The sequence below is a fragment of the Microcaecilia unicolor genome, chromosome 11 (genome assembly GCF_901765095.1).
Source record: "Microcaecilia unicolor chromosome 11, aMicUni1.1, whole genome shotgun sequence".
NCBI lineage: Eukaryota > Metazoa > Chordata > Amphibia > Gymnophiona > Siphonopidae > Microcaecilia > Microcaecilia unicolor.
In genome coordinates, this window is record NC_044041.1 from 72250789 (window position 1) to 72275811 (window position 25023).

A 25023-nucleotide genomic window follows, 5' to 3' on the forward strand; every position below is an offset into this window, starting at 1 on the left:
TTCTCCCCTGTCCCCTCCCTCCAGCCATCAGCGATTCTCCTCTTGCCCCTCCCGCTCCCATCCATGTCCTGCAATTCCACCTGCCCGCCCGGAGCCCTCTTCTCCCCCCCCCCCAAAAAAAAATGTACAGAGCAGGCTGAGCTCCGTTCCCGCATCTGCCTCCCTCTCTCTCACGGCAGCACTTCCCAAACGCTGCCCACCGCCGCCACGATCGCAGGATCTACCTCACTCCGTCTCAGCACTCAGCAGCAGCGGTAGCGAATCATACACGCTGCCTCCTTCTAACCCGGAAGCGTCTCCTCTGCCGCTTCCGGGTTAGAAGGAGGCAACGTGTATGATTTGCTACCGCTGCTGCTGAGTGCTGAGACGGAGGGAGGTAAATTCTGCGATCGTGGCAGCGGTGGGCAGCGTTTGGGAAGCGCTGCCGTGAGAGAGAGGGAGGCAGATGCGGGATCGGAGCTCAGCCTGCTCCCTCTGCTCCGCTGCCTCCACTGCTGGGTGGGCCTGAACCAAAACTGGGTGGGCCTGGGCCCACTCAGGCCCACCCGTGGCTACGCCCCTGCACTGCTCGCTCCCACTCTCACTCCATCATCCCTTAATCTTCCTTCTATCACTACTCCTTTCTGTCATCCTCCTGTTGCTGCTCTGACTCTGATTTGCTATCAGATAGAATTAGTTTTTTTGTCCTGTTTAAAAGTCAACTTCTCTCTGGGTTTGGGATGTTGCAGGTTGATATGCTTCTAGAATGATGCACAGTAGACAGATGCCATTTCTAGGCAGTGTATGTGGAGCAGCAGATGTCTGGGACTCACCATGGGCAATCTGCTGTACATCACTGCCCCAGTGACTTGAGGAGAGAGGCTTAGACTCAGGTATGTACTGGGGACAGAGAGTTCACCCTTGAGGACAGCGTGAGACAGCATCTCAAAGGCAGGCGGGTAAGTGCTGGATACACTGAGAGGACTTCTGAGGCCTTCAAAAGAGACAGGAAGAAATAGATTAAAAGCACCCCTCTCCAGTTATCAGAGGACTGCAGTACTTTATCCCTCTGTCTCCAGTGACTTCCAGTACCAAACCAAGTCTTCCATCTGAACAGACTATGGTCCTTTTACTGTGGATCTGCAATTACGTTCACAGATCTCTGTCATACAGGTCTCTCTCCCACATTGGTTATTAAAGAAAAGCAGACTTTCCAAATAATCCTGGGGGAAATTAGGAGAAACAGCAGATACATCAGCAAAATCTGTTGTATCCTGCCATCAGGTGAGAAACGTGACCTGATCAGGAGCCCTATAGACCAGCACCAGAACCTACAAACTATCATTATCCTCTTTGTATGTTGTAATTTTATTTTACCATTTACTGTTATTATCACTATCTTGTAAATTATTTTTTTCCCCCACTTTAAATGCTCAGGGCCTGATCTTCAGCTCCAGCATTAAATATCCAGGTAAATGTGGTCACCTAGAAGTTAACCAGGCACTGGCCAATATTCAGACCAGTGTCTGGTTAGCTTGATGGATAAGGTTATGATAGCCATTTTTTGCTGTGTTTACTTAACCGGTTAAGTGCTTAGTTAACTGGTTAAGTACTAGCTCCGTCCAGGCTCTGCTTGTGGACCACCCAGCTCTAACCAGATAGTGCTGTCGAAGTCACAGGCAATATTTAGTAGCACTACCTATTTAAATGCTGCTGAATATTGGGCCCATCTAGCAGCCATGCACCCTTGTTGCAGCTGACAGGGATTCCCAAACCCCACCAGCTGAAGACATCTATGAAGAAGTCATGGACTCCTTCCAGCACACCTCAGAGGCAGCTTTAGTGAGCTGACTGACTTACATTGGAGGGAGGTCTTGGTGCCTTTACAGATGTCTTTGGTAGAGGCCAACCAAATTTTGGTTTCAGATTTGGCACTGAAACCAACTCAAAATCTTGGTTCAGGTTTCAGACAAAAATGCGAGTGTGCCCCTCTGCCATCCAAAAACCCTCCCTGGGCCTACTTTTAAATGCCCTGGTGGTCTAGTGGTAACCCCCCCCCCCCCCCCCCACCACCACCACCACCACCACCACCACCACCACACACACACACCTATGGACTGCCTGGGCCTAACTTGTAAATATCCTGGTGGTCTAGTGGCTTCTTCCGGGCAAAAGCGATCCCTAGTTGCTCTTGCCCCTGCCAGTTCCTCAGCCAAAATGGCTGCTGGGACTTCCTGAGGCAGCCTCACAAGAGGTCTGGTGACCATTTTGGGATTGCTCCTGCTTATGCTGGGTTCTGAACCCAAAATAGCCATTGGTCCTCCCACAACAATCTCAGCAGCCATTTTGGCTGAGGAACCAATGGGGGCAACAGAGACTGTGGATCGCTCTTGCCTGAAAGAAGCTGCTAGACCAGCAGGAAATTTAAAAGGTGGGGGGGGGGGGGCATGCCTCTTGTACCACCAGGGCATTTAAAAGAAGGTCTGGGGAGGGCCTTCAGGTGGTGGGAGGTGGAGGGGTGGTGGCTGGCCCAGGAGATCTGCTCTCTGCATGTGGGGGGGGGGGGGGGGGAGGAGCAGTTTTTGTTTTTGACCAAAACCAAATGGCAAATTTTGGCTGGCTGATTCGGTTTCAGTCGGCCTCTAGTCTTTGGGTGGTGGGGCTTGGGGTTCCCTGCCAGCCAAGTATTTAATATTTGAGCTGGGGTAGGCTGCGGTGAAGATATTGTGCCACCCATTTTAGCAGTTGGGCCACCCAGAATCTGGCTATACCACTAATTGATGGATGGCCAGCCCTGCGTGGGTTTAACTGGGTAGGAGCCTTTTGAATATTGAGCACTAAATATATTATTTGGGCAACACATGTAAAAATTGTCATGGTAATAAAGTCAAATGAATCCAGTGGTTCTCAAGCCAGTCTGGTTTTTAAGATATCCACAATGAATATGCATGAGATAAATTTGCATACAATACCTCTATTCTAGGCATATCTATCTTATGCATATTCATTGTGGCTATTCTGAAAACCTGACTCACTGAGCCTGTCTCGATCACTGGGTTAAGAAGAACTGCCTGAACCTGACATCATTTTATTTTTTGTTACATTTGTACCCCGCGCTTTCCCACTCATGGCAGGCTCAATGCGGCAGGCAATGGAGGGTTAAGTGACTTGCCCAGAGTCACAAAGAGCTGCCTGTGCCGGGAATCAAACTCAGTTCCTCAGTTCCCCGGGAGTGCACCAAAGTCCACCACCCTAACCACTAGGCCACTCCTCCTTAAAATCATTCCTCCAACTCTCTCTATCCTCCTTTGACTGTCTGCTTTACTGCCACACCAGGGAACATTCCTCCAGCCCTATCTGTCCTATCAACTGTTTCACTTCTGCTACCTGGTACTTTCTAATGGACTAAGGATTTTCTTTATGTTTACTAATTAATTAATTATTAATTTAAAAAAATTATATTCCGCACTGTTGCCAAAGTTCTAGGCAGATTACAAAATTACATACACAATAATACAGCTCATACATATTTTACAACATTATTAACAGACTCAAAACAGACATGATGCACTCTTTAATATACATTATTCTCAATGCTCCAGTACCAAAATATATCAACGTGTTGTGCTTCTAATATTGAACAAGTTAGGGTCCATCATAGGCATCAATAAATAGTAAAGTTTTAATTTCTTTCTTAAATTCAGTCAAAGTCTGAAACTCAACCGTTTTGGGATTATATTCCAAAACATTGGACCAACTATAAAGAAGATCTTATATCTATGTATTCCTCTAATCTAATGACTTGGTATGAAGCTACATCAAATAAGTATTGCTCTCCAGATCTCAATGATGCTCTAGGCTGGTACACATGAATAAACCATTTCTAAGCAATGGGCAGCTACAGAAATTGTAGGGAAACACACAGAGACTCACTGATAGCGTCACCAGTGGGGGGCTTGGCAGGTATCTGGCAGAGACGAGAGGTGGAGCTTGGCCCGGGACCAGGAGTAGATGAGTCTCTGTGAGGGGATGAGCTGGTAGACTTGGAGTTGGGAGTGAGAGCTGCAGGATTGTTCTATGAAGAAAAACTACAGGTAAAACCAGATAAGTACAAGGCGAGGAAGTGAGGCTGCCGGCCTCCGTTATTAATGCCTCTTGCACAGAGCAGTGGTGTTCCTAGGTCGACTGCTACCTGGGGCGGATCGCCGCTGCGCATCACCCTCTCCCTGGTGCATCATCTCCACCACCACCCCACAGTGCATCACCCCCTCCCCGGCGCATTGCTCTTACCTCCTGGGGGTGCTGGGAGCAGTTGCGCGGCTGTCGGCTCCGCCGGTTCCCTGGCCCGGAACAGGAAGTAACAAGGAACCGGCGGAGCCAATAGCCATGCGGCTGCCCCCTGCACCCCGTTGCAGCGTGCACCCAGGGTGGACCGCCCCCCCCCCCCCCCCCCCCCCGCCTTCGGTACGCCACTGGCACAGAGAGGTGGTGCTGAGCTCCTCCTATGTCCTTGACATTTAAAAATCCTATTTCTCATACATGAGGGTATTCTGGGACCATCTTAGCCTGAAAAACACTAATAAATGTTATTGTATTTCCACAGTCCAGATACTGGAACCTGCAGGATGTTTTCGCTTCCCAGAATTAAAACTCCAGAAAGAAACTGCTGTTCTTCTGTATTTGTCTCTTACTGCTCCACCTCTTTCTCTCTCACACTCTCTTCTTGCAGATGCACAAACCAGAACAACCACCTAATCAATAAATTCTTTCCAAAGCTTTTCACACTGATGTTTTAATCTCAGAATCAGATTTAGCTCTGTGATCGATGACTTGTTCTGGGCCCTGGGGACTCTGCCTGAACAGCAGAACCTTAGAATAACACTCAGGTCACAGGGTCAGTGTGATGCATTCCCTGCTGCTAGCTCCTGAGGGAAATCTATAAGATGGGACATTACCAGGCAACAAGAGTGTTAAAATATAGAACTATTTAACATGTTTTAATAAATCTGATGGGCAATGTGCATTGCATAATAAGGTGTGAATAAAAATTAGAACCACACTTAACAATGGGCTCACGTCTGAGATATCCCAATTAGCACCAGTATAATAACAATTTACACTTTATGCTCCATAATACTGCATTCTGGGAACTGTAGTCATTACTTCCCATAGTTTTGAATACAAGCATAGCATTTCTTATACTGATCTTTGCTGGCTAAGACTATACAAAGTACTCAGCATACACAGGGGCCAATTTAGAAAGCCGCATGGTATAGCCGCTGACCACATAGCTTCTAGCACAAGCTTTCCGCTAAAATCCCCACATGTTGTTTGCCACATCTGCCATCCTATCCCACATGCCTTTCTGGAACAAATACTTCTAGGGAGAGGACAGTTTTCAGCTCCCAGGTAATTTGATTTGTTTAGGTGAAATCTTGGAAAACGTCTCTCACTAGCTGGGGTGACTTGTCCAGCCGAAATCAGACTACATACCAGGTTTGGGTCCTTTTGTCTTGAGGTAGGGGTGCTGCGGCTTGCAGTCAATGATGTAGGTCTGTCTTGGGGATCCTTACACAAGGGTGCAGGCTTCACACTGGGTGTGGGGGAAGGGCTGCCAGACTCTGAAGGCAGATCCTGAAGCAGAAGAGAAAAAACTCTAAAGGGAAGGGAACATAGCAAATCTTTACAGCCACCTTGCTCTGGGGTCTGGAGGAATTGGTATTTTATTTGCAAGACAAAGGATTGGTGGTGTGTGTGGGGGGAATCCAATTCATATAGTTTCATTTTTGGAGCAGTGACCTAAGAACTAGGGAAGCTCACTGCAAATCCCACTGTCGCTACTTGTGATCTCGGGGAACTCACTTAAACCTCCATTGCTTCAAGTACAAATTTAGAGGCCAGTGCAGAAAGCTACCGCGAGCCTAACTGCAGGATTACCACAGAGGGTATATGCATGTTACTGGTTGCACAATACAGAGAGGGGTTGAGTGTGGGTGTTAACCTGTGTGGAAGACATTGGTGCACACACCATTAAAATGAATGGTAATGAGGCCATTGAGTATTTCAATACAATGCACATGGAAACAGTGACTTTTGACGCGCGCTCAATGTGAGACATTTTTACCAAATCCAGGGCAGCATAAAAGGGTTGGTTGAGAGGATTTCATGGCCTCAGTGGCGTTCCAAGCTTGTTCACCACCAGGGGCGGGTTCCTGCTGTGCCCTCCCCCCGGCCTGTCATCCCCCTCAAGGCGTGCCAACCCCCCCCCCCCCCCAAAGTGCATCACCCCACCACCTTTCCTCCTAGCAAGGGGGTGTGCGGAGCAGATGCATGTCTGTCGGCTTTGCCGGTCCCCTGTCCCGGAACCAGGGTTACCATATGGCTCCAGAAAAAGGAGGACGGATTGAGCCAGCCAGGTTTTACTTCCATTGCTTTCCATTGAAAGCAATGGAAGTAAAACCCGGCTGGCTCAATTACTTCCATTGAAAGCAATGGAAGTAAAACCCGGCTGGCTCAATTACTTCCATTGAAAGCAATGGAAGTAAAACCTGGCTGGCTCAATCCGTCCTCCTTTTTCTGGAGCCATATGGTAACTCTACCCGGAACAGGAAGTAACGTCAGAGGGGGCAGGGGATCGGCAGAGCCGACACCCATGTGCGTGCTCCATGCACCCCTTTGCTGTCTGCACCTGCCCCCACCACCCCAGCCCTTGGTACGCTATTGCATGCCCTTTTTCTGATTTAAAATCCCTCGTTTTTATTTTTTGTCCAACCAGAATGGTGTTTGCAACTTTAAGTCACAGATGAGCAGTAACTGTAATAATGTGCACTGTCTTTTTCTTCAGGCATACGCACAGGAATCTGTACTGAACTTTTGTGGGCAGTCAGGGCCGCTGAGAGGGGGGCAGGGGGGACAAAATTTCCCAGGCCCGGGCCTCCAAGGGGACCCCAGTGCCGCAGTCGCGGCCTCACCCGTCCACCCTCAGCCCTCGTGGAAACAGGAAGTTACATCAGACGAGGGCGGGATACAGGGAGGGAAGGACCGAAGGGAGGCGATCTTGCGCTTTCACAGGGAGGTAAGGCTGCAGCGCTGCTGATTTGAATGCAGGGGGCCCAGTGGCGGACGGTCGACGGAGCCGAGGGCGGGCAGGTGAGACCAGGGACTGCAACGCTGGGCGGCCTGAGTGGAAATTGTGGGGGGGGGGGGGCAGCCTTGCCCCGGTCCCGGCTCAGTCTCTCGGTGGCCCTGTGTGCAGTGTCTAGCAGGCATCCCCCAATTAGTGTGCAAGCTCTGCATACATAAAATTTGCATAAATTAGCTTTCTGTATGGTATGGTTTTAAGTTCAAGGTAGAGCCATCTGAGTGTGGCTCTACTACTTGGCTTTCTGCATCAACCCCTTAGATTGTCAGCCCTCTGGGGACATGAAAATATCTGCTGAACTTGCATTAACTCACCTTATGCTAGAACTGAAAAAGGCATGAGCTAAATCTAAAATCTATTTCCTCCCTTCCTTTTCAGGTATATCAGCTACAAATGTTACCGACCTACCTCATCCACTACTAGGTTATAATCACTCTTGTCTCCATCACTGTCCTGGGGAGAAAACAAATTCATTGGATCACGTGACTACTGTCAGCATTTTTATATGCTAAGTCCAGTGCTTCTTACTGAATAATATTGCCACTGACTCTGGAGTAAAACAACGCTGTCAAGACAAACATATAGATGGTGAGACAAGCACAAAGCACCAGCCTGGTACAGTTTCACTTATCAGGTACCTGAAAAGTTTACAAATGCAGCTACCTTAGAATACATCGTTGATATTTGTTAATTCTAGCAAAGCAAAATGGTGGTTATGTGCCCCCAGTGAAGCTAGACAACAGAAGACCTGAACAGTTGACATGCCATCTCCCCACATATAAGCAACCTCAGCTTCTGCAGACAGCCTTTCTAGCACCAGAGCTACTCACAGACTGTACTGGTGGCTCCTTCTCTGCCCATTTCATCCCCACTGTGCTGGTGCTCTCCTCTCCACCAGGACTCTCACAGGGACATGGGGACTTGTTCTGCAAAGAAAGGCAGGTACACCAAAGATGAGGGCAGGTGATACCACCACAAAAGGTCCATGCCCAAACAGCAACGCGCACAGTAATCTCTCTTTATGGCAAACTATTTTATAATCAACCTCAGCAACTGCCTGTTGATGCCACCTCCTGCACTATGTATAATGCACCCCAACCATTGCTCTCTTGCAATCTTCCTTCAGGTTTAGTGAGAAAAAAGTTTGTTTACAGCAACTGTATCCATGGTGAAACCTCAGATATCAGCCCAGAAGTGATCTCTTGTACTTGACCTGGGTAAAGTCATTCACTTTCTGCACCTGCTTGTGCAAGAACTTCAGACCTTACTGGATACGCTCAGGGGTCCCTCTTGTTTAGGGTGATGAGCCACAATGTAAGTGGGCCATGCCTAAGATGGTGACCCCCTTCCTGGGCTATTGCCTCCACTTCTTCCTCATCATCTTAGATTGCACAGTGGGAGGCCAATACAATAAATTTTTGTTCACAGGTTAGGTTGGCTTTAATGCATAATTTTGTGGGCGCACCACTGAGTTTTGCATGTGAGATAACTGCATATAGCATCAGGCAGACATCAGCGCACAACATATTTTAATCCCATAGTAACAAGGATGTTAGCTATCCAGCACGGAGGACTTAGAGAAGTGCACAGAAGACTGAGTGTAATGCTTGGCTTTAACGCAAGGTCTGAAGAGGAATAAGGATTAACTCATTCTTTGGCAGTCAGCACTATTGAGGATTTTATGTCTGTTTCATTTCATGTATTATCATCTGACATACTACCTTTAACAATGTATATCAAAGCAGTTTACAGTAAAAAATAAATATAAAACAAATGTAAAAACAGAGCACAAATCAGCCACACTGCACTCAACCAACAAACATACAATATATAATATACCAAACAATACACAATGGCAAATTAGCAAAAATAAGACAGGAAAGACAAGACCCGCCACTTTACTGGTTTCATTGAAGAGAAGATGATGAGGGGAGAGGTGTGTAGGAACAAAGAAATGTTGGACTGTTGACAAGATATTTATTAACTTATAGTTGTAGATTACGTCTCCAGAAAATGCTCCACAGGGGGAACAACATTAATAAAACAATACATGAAAATAGAGTTTAAACACTTCAACCCTCCCAGATCAATCCTCATCATTCGGTTCTCTTATATGCTTTCTCAAAGAAATAAGTCTTGAGCCCCCACCTTTCTTTATTTCCTTCGCTCTCACTTGAGCTTTTTAAATATTGTTAACTGCTTCGCTGCAATTTCGCAATTAGCGGTATATCAAGCTATTGTAAATAAATAAAATAATTAAATTGCAATCCACTTGCAGCTAAGTAGGAAGCACATGCTATAATAAAGGCTTTTGGACAGAAAAAGCTTTAGATTGATGACACTTTTTTCATGGGACTCTGACCAGGTACCAATAACAATCCTCCCTGCAAAAACTGTACATTGGCACTAGGAGTTGCATGTGCATATTGTCATGAAACACCTAGCCAATCGCCTAGGGCTAACCCTGCAGCCACTTAGAGGGTCTATCCCCAGCACAGCTCTGGTCTGCCTGCACCTGGGCATGTGCTCTACACTAGCACCCTCCTCTTACCGACTGGGTCCCAACCACCTCTGGGCAAGTCTCCTGCTCCCAAGTTATCCCCGGTGATTTCTAAGTTACTGGGGCCACACTCTCAGGGGTCCCACTGTTCCTAGAAAGCACTCACAGACCCAACACACAAACCACCAGGATTCTTAGTCAGTCCAGACAAGAGGAGTCAAAAAAAATCTAAAAACGGTTTATTGTCATAAAAAACATTGAACAGTGAACTATAAAAACAGATGGAAAATAACAGGCAAATAACAGGTAACTGAATAAGGATCAATTATAAAACTATCTTAAACATTTTATCACTACCTGGATAGTGCCTGGGAAGTACAGAAAATATAGCTGCTCACAGGGTCTCAGTAAAGAGGTCTTTCTCTTTCTACTTCCAAACTGAGACTGGAAAAAAATCCAGTATTTCCAGACTGAATTTGAGCTCCTGGGCTGATCAGAGTCCAGAACTACAATTTTAAAAAGTAGCCAGCCACATCACTGCAGGTTACTTCCTCTTTATGTTAAACTAAAGAAGGAACAGTCATTTCTCTGTAACAGCTTTAAACATAAAACATCCGCCAAACTAGAGAAATACACTTCAAGAAATAATACAGCCTTACAAACCCACTGTTTTGTCACTCATACAATGGTACATTTTCTTTGTAATCCATAGATACTTTAGAAATAAAGTTAAAACATATTAATTTAGGAAATATGTCTTTAATTTTAGAGGGTATTGATATTTGAGGTAAGTTTGATTGTATCTATTTCTTTTGCTGATGATGTATTTTCCTGGTAATGTCCAGCCTCTTTGATGTAATCCGCGTAGAATCGTGAGGTTAACAGCAGAATATAAGATATATTGTTATGTTATGTCATGTTATGAATGCTACTTTGTGCAGAATGTTGATTTTGCAAAACTTGTATGCTACTACTACTACAACTACTTATCATTTCTATAGCACTACTATATGTACGCAGCACTTTACACTTGAACATGAAGAGACAGTCCCTGCTCGACAGAGCTTATAATCTAATTAGGACACACAAATAGGACAAATAAGAGATAAGGGAATTATTAAGGTGGGAATGATAAAATATGGGTACTGAACAATTGAGTAAGGGTTAGGCGTTAAAAGCAGCATCAAAAAGGTGGGCTTTTAGCCGAGATTTGAAGATGGCCAGAGATGGAGCTTGATGTACTGGCTCAGGAAGTCTATTCCAGGCATATGGTGCAGCAAGATAAAAGGAACGGAGTCTGGAGTTAGCGGTGGAGGAGAAGGGTTCAGATAAGAGAGATTTACCATGTGAACGGAGTTCCCGGGGAGGAATGTAGGAAGAGATGAGAGTGGAGAGGTATTGAGGAGCTGCAGAGTGAATGCACTTATAGGTCAATAAGAGGAGTTTGAACTGTATGCGGAAACGAATAGGAAGCCAGTGAAGTGACTTAAGGAGAGGGCTAATATGAGCATAACGACACTGGCAGAATATAAATCGTGCAGCAGAATTTTGAACAGATTGAAGAAGAGAGAGATGGCTAAGTGGGAGACCTGTAAGAAGCAAGTTGCAATAGTCTAAGCGAGAGGTGATAAGATTGTGGATAAGGGTTTTGGTAGTGCGCTCAGAAAGGAAAGGGCAAATTTTGGTGATATTATAGAGAAAGAAACGACAGGTTTTAGCAGTCTGCTGAATATGTGCAGAGAAGGAGAGAGAGGAGTCGAAGATGACCCCCAAGGTTATGAGCTGATGAGACAGGAAGGATGAGAGTGTTATCCACAGAAATAGAGAACGGGGGAAGAGGCGAGGTTGGTTTAGACGGAAAGATAAGAAGCTCAGTCTTGGTCATGTTTAGTTTCAGATGGCGCTGAGACATCCAGGCAGCAATGTCAGACAGGCAGGCTGATACTTTGGTCTGGATTCCTTCTGAGATTTCTGGTGTGGAGAGGTAGATCTGGGAGTCATCAGCGTAAAGATGATACTGAAAACCATGGGATGAGGTCAGAGTACCAAGGGAAGAAGTATAGATGGAGAAAAGAAGAGGTCCCAGGACAAGTCCCTGATAGTGGGATAGAAATGGAGGAGGATCCGCACATGCAAATGTATGTGCATGTGACTCCGTTTCTTGTGTGTCAGACATGGGGGAACAATGCTTTTCTTTTACTCATGCATTAAGAAACAGTGTGCTGAGCTTTAGTGCAAAACCCTGATGGACACTTTCTGCAATGGTCCCCAGGTTGTTGTTTTTTTTTTTTGTAATTGCCCACTAGAATCTTGTCCAACACAGGTGAGTTGTCCTGCCATATTGCGGGACAGGGAGGAGGCAGCTGCAAGTTTTTGAAACCTTGTGCTGGCAGCATATTTGATTTGGGCAGGTTGGAGGAAACACCTGATCATTATAGATACCATGAGTATTAGCCAGAATAGGCATACCCATTGTCTCAATGATGCCAGGATTCACCACCAGCCAAGCACCTGGAATGGGATATGAGCCAGGCGAAAGAGCTTGACAGTCACCTCAAAGCACTTCCTGGGCACAGGGTAGAATGGACACCATCACAGGAGTCTCCACTCTCCTGGACACTAGCCATTGATTACACTGTCAAAGCAGAGTTTCAGGAGTAGCCTAGTGGTTAGTGTAGTGGACTTTGATCCTGGGGAACTGGGTTTGATTCCCACTGCAGCTCCTTGTGACTCTGGGCAAGTCACTTAACCCTCCATTGCCCCAGCTACAAATAAGTACCTGTATATAATATGTAAACCGCTTTGATTGTAACCACAGAAAGTTGGTATATCAAGTCCTATCCCCTTTCCCGACTAGATAGAGAGGAAAGGGCAAAAGAGTGCACTCTTCCCCCATCCCAATCAACCAGTTTTTACAAACAGTACATACAAAGGCTGTCCCCTCCCCTATACAGGGAGGTAGCTCCTAAGTGGGCAGCTGGTACATGATAAGCCAAACAGGACTCTCTCTACCTTTTATTTCTGGGAAAGGATGCTGCTCTGTCCTTAGGAGCTGCTGATTTGGAGGAAGGTCTTCCTTCACATCCCTTGCCCTTTTCTGCCCATTTTCCTTAATGGGATCAGAATTTCCTGTAGAGAGGCTGTCCCCAAGACCATTACTCTCTCTCACTGTACTGTAGGTAGAGGGTCAGTGGACTAAATACATGGTAAACCCCTTCATGCACAGGGGTTAGGAGCTAATAAGAAAGGAGAGGACAGAAAGGGTCTTACACTGCAGTCAGCCTCATGGCCCGAAGACCTTTCCTGTCCTTCCAAAGCACTCTGACACTGGGGGTGGGGATGTCTCCAGATTTTCACAGTGTAGATATGGAAGGTCAGAAGAGAGAGACTTACTCTGCAGGGTGTGAGCGCTGGCATCCATCCCCCATAGCACCAGGAAGCACCAAAGGAAAGCAGAGAGACTCAGTTAGTGACAGCTGACATGCACAGACACCCACCAGTCAACCACTACACAGACCTGAAAAAAAATCCTTCATTCTACGTAAGAGAAATAAGGTCTATTTGCTTTCATTTTCTTTATAAAAAAGGAATGTCCTTAAACAGTTTCAGCAAATGCTCTTCAGGTTAAAAACCTGTACAAGACCACAGTGCTCAACAGCCAGAGCTGAGAGAGTTTCCACTTTAAAAGCCTTTACATCCTTTCACTCCATGAAACTAACAACCAACAGGTTGAAAACACATTGTAGAAAATATCCAGTTGATATTCAAAGTGAGTTAACCAGCCGAAAACAGCTGCAGACCAGTTAACTCACTATCCAGTCATTTTCAGTGGCACTTAACTGGTCATCCTTGCTGAAAATGACCAGTTAGTGCTGAACTTAAAGCTAGCTATGTCAAGGGGGGGGGGGGGGTGGAGTCTGTTTAAGTCCCAATATTCACACCTAACCAGCTAGGTTTAGCACATAAATAGCTGCCCTTTCTTTTTTTTTTTTTTTTTTATTGATTTATAAAATTTTTCACCAAGTACAATACTTGAATAGGTAATACAGGCTTAGAAATTTACTCCATGAGATAGTAACAATAATATAACAAAGAAAAAGTGTTTTGCCCTCTTTAGACCACAATCATTATAGGGAGGGGTTACATTTTTAGGAGAGAAATTAAAAAATAAAGAAATTATTTAGCTTTGCACGCTACACCTAATCTTATCTATATCTCAATCTCTTTATATTTGACATTAAGCTTCACATATTTTTTTCTGACTAAGAAAAGCTTTTAATTGTTCTGGTAAGAAAAAATATATTTTAACATTTGATATTTTATCACACATTTACATGGGTAGTTTAAATAAAAAGAGGCTCCTATTTCTAGTGTCTCTTTCCTTAAAGCTATGAAAGCCCTTCTCCTTTCCTGTGTCTGTCTAGTAACACCAGGATACATCCATATCTTTTTCCCATAGAATAATACTTGTGATTTCTTGAAAAACATACGTTTTACAGCTTCCATATCTTGTTCAAATATAAATGAAACTAACAAAGTCATTCCTTCTGAATCCTCAGTAATGGAAGATTCTAGAATTTCCGTTAAATTAAGATCATATTTCTCTTGTTCTTTTTGTTGCGGTATAATATCCATGATTCCTCCCTCTTGAGTCTTTTTAGTTGGAATACAATATATTTGGTTAATCGGAGGAATAAGGTCTGAAGAATAATTCAAAACTTCTACCAGATATGACTTCAAGTGGAGTAAACACCAAATTTCTGGGAAAGTTTAAAAAACGAAGAGTCAATCTACGATTATAATTTTCAATTTGTTCGATTTTTCTGTGAATTACATTTTTGTCTTTTATCGTCTCCAAAGAAAGGTCTTGTAACTTTTTCACTTCTTCTTTTATTTCAGAGATTTGGTTAGCAGAATCTGTTTTTGTTTTTTCAAACGATTTACAAAGTGTATCAACCGTAGTTACCAGAGTAAAAATATCTTGAATAGAATTAGTCAGTTTAATGTCAAGGTTTTGGAGAGCATGCCAAATGCTCTCCAATGTAACCGGCTCCGGTTTAGATGACAACAATGGGTGGGGATTCAAAGGCCCCAGACCTCCTCTAGCCTTCCTGTCTACAGAGCCTCTTACCTGAGGCCGATCTTTGCCATCTTCCGATTCCGACGACCTCAGCTGGGACAGGCAAGCTGCGGGCGGAGGCGGTGGATTGAAATCCGGGGGTGAGAGTGTAACATCCAGCCCTAGGTCGCAGGGTTCTCCTCCTCCTCCTGGGACAGCAGGGTTCCTCCCGGATTTTTGATCAGACGTTTTCACCGCGAACCTCTCAATGGTCAGCTGCGATGGTGAAGAAGTTCTGGCTGACGGGACTCCAGCCTTAACCAAACCTTTTCTTTTGGTATGGGGCATAGTTATTTTCAAAGAATGAGTTTGTTAGTAGCTGGTCACGAGAGAGCTCAAGCGTGTTCAGTGCGTGCTGCCATCTTGGCCCCTCCTTCTAGCTACCCTTTCTTTATGCGCTAACCCATTGCCGGTTAGGTCTGAATATGAACTTTACTGGTTATGCACTAGCTGTCTTAAAAATAAATAAATACATTCAATGCCGAAGGCCCCACAGAGCTCAGCATTGAATTTTCGGTTTTGGTGCCAGTGGCAGCCAAAAACTGCTGTCCTTCACCGGCTGAATATCAGTCGACATATTTTCACGGGGTGCACAATTACAAGTTGTTGAATTTATTGCCAGTGGATGTGGTCAAGGTAACTAACATAGTGAGGTTTGTACAAGTTCCCAGAGGAAAAAAAAAAAAAAAATTATTGGCTAGGTACATTTTGGAAAGCCATTTCTTATCTCTATGAACATTTGATATTTTTGAATCTGCTAGGAACTTGTGACTCGGACTGGTCAGTGTCAGGGACAGGAGGTTGGATTTGATGGACCTTGGTCTGAACTCAGCTTGGCTTTTCCTATATTCTTATGTCTTTCTAGACAGAGCTGCACACACACATTCGGTGCTCTCTGGTGTCCGATACACACAGGCAGAATTCTGATTCTAATACATACATACCCAGACTCTGTGATCACAGCTGTTATTGGTGTCAGAGCACATGCCAGCAGATATTTAGTAATTCATGCTCTAGAATTACTGCTGGCACACTCAGCTGGTCAGTCTTCAGTGCTTACTGAGCAAGCCCCAGCAATCTCCCATGGAGGCCTGACACTTTTTCGCTATGTTCCTGGGAATCTGAATAAATATATTTTGGGATACAGAGATGTAATTTGTTTCAAACCTGTAAAATGATCTGATCCCATAAGCTGAGCAAATGATGCATTCTTAAACAAGTATCTTTCCAGCTGTCCCTGCCTCCAGGCTCACCTCTACTGTCCTTGGCTAGTATCCTCCCTGCTGTCCCAGCCATTAAGTCTTACCTTGCTCCTCCTTGGTGCTCTGAGACTGGTTCCCCAAAGTCCCTGTTAATGCCAATAACCCAGAGGTGGCTGTCCCAGTGGCAGGCTGCATGCCTGAAGAGTGAGGAGTCACTGGGAAAGCAGTGGGATGGTGAGAGAGGTGCTGGAGTTGCTGCTGGTGGAAGAAAGATAAGTGAGTGTTATAAAAGGAGAGGCAGTCATTCTTCTCTATTCTGCTGAAAGGCCGGGTTTACTCAGCCCTTGGAACAAACATGCACTAGGATGGCTAGCATGGTCAAACAGCTCATAACCCCATGTCTGCTCTGTGCTACAGGGATTCCCTTTTGGGAATGTGATGTTACCCAGTCTCTGGAGACTTTAGGCCATGCCTAGCATTTCAGTGCATTGTGGGAGTTGTAGTCCTGCAATCAGCATAACAGGTACCAGAACACATCAGAAAGTCAGGCCAGGCCTCCAGTCTCTGTCCATGGAATTGAAGGAGTGGAACGCCGGTACTACCTGAATACTACTGAGCAACAGGACAACCTCATGTTTTGTGCCTACTGATGGACTTTTACTTATGTATTCTACCTCTGCTTTTGGCTGTTTGGCCACACCTTATTACTGCACTGGACATTTGTGCCTTATCCAGTTTTACTGTTTACTAACAAGACAAGTTTGCTGTTTACTAATGTACAGACAGAATGCAGGGCTATTAGATATATAGCTTGTAACAGTAGTTTGCAAGGCCTATACAAGACCAGCTTGCACGTAGCAACGCCATCTGAATAGGCGACCTTGGAGGGTGCTGACACCCCCCTGCATTCCTGAGCCGCACCTTATCTCCTGTGCTAGAAAGGAGCATTGTGTGTGTACAGAATAAGCTGCTAAGTTTCGTTTTTCTTGCCAGTATCATTTCAGTGTTATGACGTGTGTACGTACTGGGACTACAATTTTGTACTGTAAGAACTACAAATGTTTACTGCGCATGACAGGTATGACGTGTAAGGGGCCAAATGCGCAGGCCCAGTAGGGAAGTATAAATGTAAGCGTCAGATGATTTATGACACACAGTGTCCCGAGGCTACTCGGTGCTGTTCACTTGCTAGCAATAAAGTTGCCTTGTTTGGAACCAAAATTTGCCTTTCGTCTCCTGATTTCCCACCTGTTTCATTGGCGACCCAGATGGGACAGAAGTAGAAAGGGGAATCGGATTATATTCTTCCCCTCCCCCACTGCAGTCGGATCGGGTCATCGATTCCCACCCGAGGAGGTGGTGAGTGGCCACCGCTGATTTCAGCGTCCATCTCCCGGAGGAGGGCCGATCCACTCCGCCTGACTGTAGAGGGGGCTGTGTGGTTCCGACAAGGCACCTTTTTCCATTTCAGGGAGAAGCGCACGACGGCGCGGCCTGCGACCCCGGCGGACAGGCGAGTATACTCTACGTAGTGACCGGCCCAGTAAGGACCGAAGAAGAGGCGTGATCACCCTCTTTTAGCCAGTGACTAATACGGACTATTGGTATCCGACTAGGTCCCGAAACTCACTAGGCTCCGGCGACGAAACCGAGCGGCGAACGAACGGGGGGGTTTCTTGTGGCGTATGAAAGTGTGTGAGTGGGCTTGCAGTTCCAGGCCGGGCGACCGCGTCCTGGTCAGGCCGAGTGTTGACCCTTCTGTGTCTGGTGGAACGAGACCCCTTACTCCTCCACCCCCCTTTTCCCCTTTTGTCCGTCACCTGTCCTTTGGCACTCAGGTTAGGATGGGCGGGGGTGGGTCTTCACCGTTAGATTTAATGACGGAACACTTTAGCGAAGTGTTCGACCTAGATAAATGTAGCAGGGCCGGGATGATACAGAGATGTCAATTTATGTGGCCAGGGCTAGGAATTGCTGGATGGCCCCCGGAAGGGTCATTCGAGTATGAAAAAGTGGCGGCGGTCATGAATATTGTTATAATTGAGGGAAACCCCGGCTGTCCCGAGGACATTCCATACATAGAAGCGTGGTTGGATGTAGTCCGGGATCCGCCGGCTTGGGCCCAACGGAAGGTAGAAAAGGCCGCCCTTATGTTGGTGAAGCAGAGAAAAGGCCGGAAAACCAAACTTAGAACCCTGCCGACCCATGCCTTCGCTCTCCAAAGCTCGGCAACCGCTGCCGTCCCGAAGGCCGCAGGGACCGCCCCCATACGGCCTACCGCCCCTAGCACTGAAGCCACTGAGACCACGCCCCCTGCTACCAGAGTCAAGGCAGGAACTACGCCCAGTACTACCAACACACTTTCTAGGAAAAAACCCCCGAAGAAAACCGCAGGGAAAGTTCAGGGTTCGGCCGAGAAGAAGCCTCCAAAAGCCCCGATACTTGCTACGGCGGAGGCATACGAAGACGACATTGCGCCGCCGCCCTATGCTCCTATGTACCCTGACCTTACGGGCCTAGCAGAAGGCCCCGCTGACGCCGAGACTTCCGAGTCAGAGTCGGATGCCGGGGAGACGTCCCACCCAGCCTCACCTGAGTCACCTGGCCTCGCAACCAAACGGAAGAGTACACGGGTTGTGAAGAACATTACTCAGTTCCCCCAATCGAGTCCGCAACAGGCCCTTCCGTCCAGCCGAAAAGGGGGAACCTCTCACTTATTCCCAGTCCGACAGTCCACCACCTATACCCCTAACCCGGCAGAGGGGGGGGGCCAGCCCATCGAATCAACAGTCTATAGTCACGTTCCCTTCTCAAGTGCCGATTTGTATAACTGGAAATTCCATGGGCCGTCCTACGACCAGAAACCCGAGCAGCTGATAGAGCTGGTGGAAGGCATTATATACAGCTACAATCCAACTTGGGCCGACCTTAGGCAGTTGAGCGCCCACATCCTGACCTCTGAAGAACGCCGCCTTTTACAACAAAATATGGAGCAAGCCATCCGGGATGCGAATCCGGCCCATGCCAATTTACAGAACCTACTAGAAACGGAGGCGCCCATCGCTGCCCCCACGTGGGATTACCGAACCGCCGAAGGCCAAACCTTTATCCGCCGATACCAACAGGCGTACCTGGCCGCCTTAAAGAAGGGGAAGCAGAAGGTTACTAACATGGGAAAAATCCACAGTGTAGTCCAACAAAAGGACGAGAGTCCAGGGGACTTCCTTGAACGACTTATGGAAGCATTCAGAAGGCACAGCCCGATAAATCCCGAAGACCCTAAGAACCTCCCAACCGTAGTTATGAGTTTTGTTAGCCAGTCAGCACCGGATATACGAAGAAAGCTACAGAGAACGGAGGGGTTCGAAGGGATGAGCCTAAGCCAACTGAAAGCTATAGCTGATCGCGTATTCGGATATCGCGACCAGGAGGAGAAGGTGGAGGCCCGGAAGGAATCGACCAGACGGATGCGGGAGAAGGCAGATGTGTTGGCCACGGTGCTGGAAGAACGAATGAGGTCTAGACCAAAGGGGAGGGGCAGGAGAACAAGAGGAACGCGGTCCCCCATAGGGCGTAACCAGTGTGCAAATTGCCGACAAGAAGGACACTGGTGGGCTGATTGTCCAGAGGAGATACGGGACAACCCGAGAGAAGAGGAATCATGGGACCGGCAGAGAGAGGAGGAGACCGGCGACCGCACGGGGGCCCCTAGGCGAGGCCGTGGAAGGGGCCGAAGAGAGAGAGGACGGGATGACCGGAGGGAATGGCAGATGGCTGTGGACGCTACCCGAGACGGCACAGCATGAAGAAACCGGGAGGGCAGAGTCCCCACTGACCCTCTGGTGGAAATTCGGGTGGGGACAGAATCTATGAAGGCCTTACTAGACACAGGGGCCCAGCGATCTGTTATCACCACAGCCATAGCCCCAGCCACGAAAGAAACTATACCAATTGTGGGAGCCTCCGGGAAATCCCTTGCGGCGCCCCTCCTCAAAGAGCGCCAAGTCCAGATCGGAGGGACGATGGTGTCCCATCAGTTCATACACATCCCTGGATGCCCGGTCCCCTTGATTGGTCGAGACCTACTCTGTAAGCTCCAGGCCACCTTGAAGTTCAAGACTACGGGTGAAGTGGAAGCTCGCTTTGAAGATCGGCCAGTGACACTTATCTGTCCAGTAAGAGAAGAATGGAGACTACACGTTCCCCCAACTGTAGGACCCGGCGACTGCCGTTACGACCAGAACACCCCTTTCGCCCAGCAGAGGCGAGCCATAATGGATGAAGTGCCTGATGTATGGGCAGAATTGAACCCCGGCGGACTGGCCGTTAACGCTATCCCCATCTGGATTGAGCTCAAACCAAATGCTCAAGTTGTCAACCAAGGACAATACCACATCCCCTATGCAGCCCGGCATAGTATGCATACACATCTACAGAAACTCCTTCAACAGGGAGTCCTTAAACCAATCAGATCCGCATGGAACACCCCATTGTTGCCCGTTAAGAAACCAGGAACATCCGAGTACAGACCCGTCCAGGACCTGAGGAAAGTCAACAACCAGGTAGCCGACATAGTTGCCCTCGTACCAAATCCATACTCCATCCTAGCCCAAGTGCCATCTCAGACCAAGTGGTACAGTGTCATTGATTTGAAGGACGCCTTCTTTTCCATCCCTCTTGCTGTCGACAGCCAGAAGTTGTTTGCCTTCACGTGGGAAGACTTGCAGACGGGAACCAAGCAGCAATATACATGGACCCGTCTTCCCCAGGGGTTCAAGAACTCGCCTACCCTCTTCGGCGACCAACTCGCCCAGGACCTGAAGACGTATCAGGACGAGTATGGGCCGGTCGTCCAATACGTGGATGACCTGTTGGTGGCCCGTGAAACGTACACCGAATGTGCTGAAGCTACACTCTACCTCTTGAAGACCCTGGAAGCCCAGGGGTACCGGGCCAGTCGCAAGAAGGCGCAGATATGCGAGATCGAAGTCGAGTATCTGGGGTTTCGCCTCCGAGAAGGAACCCGAAGGCTCGGTATCCCCCGAACCCAAGCCATCCGCAACCAACCCACTCCTGCAAATAAGAAGGAACTACGGGCACTCCTCGGAGCCGCTGGATATTGCCGCATTTGGATTATCAATTTTGCCATCCTGACCCACAGTTTGTACGCCAAACTGAAAGGACCTGAACTCGAGGGCCAAAATCTCCAGTGGGAGAAACACGAACTGAAAGCCCTTCAGGACCTCAAGGAGGCCCTTGTGGCCCCACCAGCGCTCGGACTGCCAGATGTGACTAAGCCGTTCTACTTGTTCATCGACGAAAAGAAGGGATTGGCACTTGGAGTCCTTACCCAACTGGTCGGTACCTGGCAACGCCCTGTAGCATACCTCTCCAAGAGCATGGATAACGTGGCACGAGGATGGCCGGGCTGCCTACGAAGCATTGCGGCTGCTTGTCTCCTGATACACGAGGCCAATAAACTCACGTTCGGCCAAACACTTTTTGTGACCACACCCCACACCATCCGCGGCCTACTCGAGAGCCACGGACCCAGATGGATGACCAACTCCCGATTGGTCAAATACCAAGCCCTCCTGTGCGAAAATCCGGAGGTGCGGATCCTGGACACGACCAACCTCAATCCTGCTACCCTCCTTCCGGCCCCTGAACCACCACTCCACGACTGTGAAGAGGTAATGGCCACTGTGCACTCGAGCAGACCTGACCTGAAGGATCAACCCTGGCAAGGGGGCATCACCCTTTTTACCGATGGAAGCAGCCAGGTGATAGAGGGAATTCGAAGAGCTGGCTATGCGGTGGTATCTGAGGACCATGTGATCGAGGCTATGGCTCTGACACCCGGAACATCAGCCCAGAAAGCGGAGCTAATCGCCCTCACCAGAGCCCTCCTGTGGGCTGAAGGAAAAGTTGTTAACATTTACACCGACTCCAAATACGCTTTCCTCACCCTCCAGGTGCACGGAGCCCTGTACAAGGAGAGGGGATTTTTGACAGCAGAAGGGAAAGGACTTGCAAATGCCGCTGAGATCTGCCAATTACTCGAGTCGGTATGGAAGCCGAAGAAGGTGGCTGTGATGCACTGCAGGGCCCACACTGGAAGAACGGACCCTATCGCCCGGGGAAATCAGCGGGCAGACGACGCTGCAAAAAGGGCAAGTCAGCTCCCCTACTCCTCTCACCCTCCTGACCCCGCACTCGTCGTCCAGCTCCCTACGGAGACCCCTATTTACACCCCCCAAGAAACGGAATGGGCCCAACAAGAGGGTCTACAGTCACGCAATGGCTGGTGGATACTACAGGATGGGCGCATATGGATACCCGAAGCCTTGGCCTGGACGGTGGCCAAGGAGGCTCACGACCGCACCCACCTGGGAAGGGACGCCCTGGGGCGCTTACTTGAGAAGACCTACTACATCAACAAACTATCCCTGTGGACCAAAAACGCTTCCAGCCGATGCGCGACTTGTGCCCGGAACAACCCTCGAACGGGGCCCGGCCCTATGCCAGGACATGTTCTCCGAGGCACCAGCCCTTTCCACGTGTGCCAGATTGACTTCACACACATGCCCCCGGCGCGCGGCTACAAAGCTATCCTCGTCGCCGTGTGTACCTACACCGGATGGATTGAAGCCCAGCCTACTAGAACGGAAATGGCTAAAGAAGTTACCTCCCTACTGCTTCATCAAATCCTACCCAGATACGGCCTCCCCAAGCAAATAAACTCTGACAACGGTCCCGCCTTCGCTAGCGAAGTAACACAACAGCTCAGTACCAGACTGGGCCTCGATTGGAAGTTGCATTGTGCCTGGAGACCCCAAAGTAGTGGAGTAGTGGAGAGGGCTAACCGATCCCTGAAGAACCAGCTAGCCAAGCTATGCCAAGAAGCAAAAGCCAAATGGCCCGACCTGCTTCCACTGGCCTTGCTGCATCTTAGGTGTACCCCCAAGGCTACCGGCCTTACTCCCTACGAGATGATGTATGCTAGGCCACCACCACTACCCTCCTTTCCCGACTCCTTGCAGATACAGGGTGAGAGTTCCTTAGTGAAACAGATGAGAGCCTTACACCAGGTAGTGCAAGACATCCAGCAGTACACTGAAAGAGTAGCTCCCTTGGTCCTCACCAATCCTACGCACAGGTTCAGGGTGGGAGACGAGGTCTGGGTAAAAGAGTGGGATGAATCTGACTGCCTAAAGCCAAAATGGAAGGGGCCCTCCCTTGTTCTCCTAACGACCTCCACCGCTGTTAAAATTGCAGGAAGCCCAGTGTGGATACATTGGACCCGATTGAAGCCTGCTGCTCCCACTAGCAGCTCCCTGAAGCGTTGGACTGCGCACCAACATCCTGACGCTCCATTACGGCTGACTCTAAGAAAGACGTGAACCACCAGATTCATGCCTGCCCAGCAACAGGAACTCAGTTTCTGGACCCACTGCGTTTTTGGCTCTCTCTTTATCGCAGCCATAATCGTGGGCCTTATCATCTTCTTGCTGCAAAGGCTCGGATACCTTCCACCGCATATATGATGCTGAGCCTACTACTCCTCCTTTGCTCAGTCCCGAGCTATTACCCCTTGAGCCTGAATTGCACTGAATGTTTGCGCCTCGTGCGCCACCGTATAGAGGGAGGATATCACCTAGTCACTACCGTCATTCACCAGACGCAGCCCCCGGAAGGCGATTGCCAGTTTCTCCCGACTTGTGCCCTCATCACTCCGAATGGCCTCCAACAGTTCCACAGATGCCTCCAAGGAAATCTCACTATCTGCCACAGCCCTACCAAACCAAGATACTACAATGTCACCCTCAGCGTAGGACTCCCTGCGTATGTGGCCGGACCTCCGGGAGTCGAGGGAGATGGCATTCTGTATTATATTAATTCCACTCGTCTCCTTGTCGGTGGCATCCAAACTGTAGCAACCCTCACCTTCGACGTCTGTGCCGCCATGGACAAGCACCCTTGGTCTCGCAAGTGTGGTAGCCAGAGTTGGCGAGAGGCATACGTTAAGGACCACAAGTATGTCTGCCCCTTCAGTCCAGACATGAGATGCTGCTCCCCGTGGGTGTGGCTCCCATGCGCCGGCGACACTCGAGCCTCGGGCTGGGACCGAGTATGTGCTTATACGGGAGGAGGATATGCCGGATGCGCCGGCCTGGGCGAATTTCGTCGAGGTTCTGGTAACTATGTGTCCCTAGACTGGCCCATCCGAGGACACGACATGCCCTGGAGAGGAACGTGGGGCCTCGGCATTGACGGCGGAGGAATGGATCCGTTGACATATATTACCATATATCAGAGTCTCGAAACGAAGCCTCCTACGCACTACCAGACTACTGTTGTCGGCTACCAAGACGTATTTGATGAAATTGCTCGTGCTGAGCAGACCGAGACTAAATTCCCCATTTCCCCAGAAGCCCGAAATATGTTCCTCAATTTGGCTGAAAACATCGCCCTCTCCCTCGGAATTGCAAACTGTTTCGTCTGCGGAGGCACCGACATGGGTGAACAATGGCCCTGGGAAGCGAGAGAGATCCGACAACACACATGGGATGCACTCAACACCACTAACATTACCTTTCCCCAACGGCCGAAGCCGTACGAATGGGCCCTGAGAACAAATATCATAGGTACCCTCTGCGCTAGTCGAGCGCCATCGAAGCGTTACTCTGTACCAGTGGGAGACTCTGCTTGTACGGGGGTTCTTCAGTATAATGGCAGCCGGACGACCTGGTGGCAAACGGACAACCTGCCCGCCCCGGAGCCTATCTGGACAGAACCCACCTTGAACACGACATGGACATACGGAGGGAACGCCTCCCTCAAGTGGGTAGCCCCGGCGGGCTACTACTATATCTGCGGACGCAGGGCCTATGAGCAACTCCCGACCCGCTGGTACGGTACCTGCCTCTTGGGCACGGTCCGACCTAGTTTTTTCCTTCTGCCCATACAAGTCGGCGAAACTTTGGGTATCCCCCTATACGTGGAAAAGGGGCCGGATAACCCTACCCGACGAAAACGGTCTTTCCCAATCATCAAGCCCAAAGTCCAGATTGGAGACTGG

At 48.4% G+C, this 25023-nt stretch overlaps 1 protein-coding gene across 4 annotated transcripts in view; it reads right to left on the bottom strand.

Annotated features, from left to right (window-relative positions):
- The window catches only part of LOC115480692 (transducin-like enhancer protein 2), a 64117-nt gene that overhangs the window by 11740 nt on the left and 27354 nt on the right, over window positions 1–25023 (bottom strand). For 3 of the 4 annotated variants that reach the window (XM_030219537.1, XM_030219535.1, XM_030219539.1), the window contains 7 exons: window positions 16046–16199; window positions 13014–13030; window positions 7951–8046; window positions 7529–7573; window positions 5473–5613; window positions 3913–4054; window positions 813–973 (listed from right to left, as the gene is read on the bottom strand). In XM_030219537.1, the coding sequence (XP_030075397.1) occupies window positions 813–973; window positions 3913–4054; window positions 5473–5613; window positions 7529–7573; window positions 7951–8046; window positions 13014–13030; window positions 16046–16199 (756 nt within the window). The remainder of the gene's footprint in view (window positions 1–812; window positions 974–3912; window positions 4055–5472; window positions 5614–7528; window positions 7574–7950; window positions 8047–13013; window positions 13031–16045; window positions 16200–25023) is intronic. The other variant, XM_030219536.1, reaches the window with a different exon arrangement.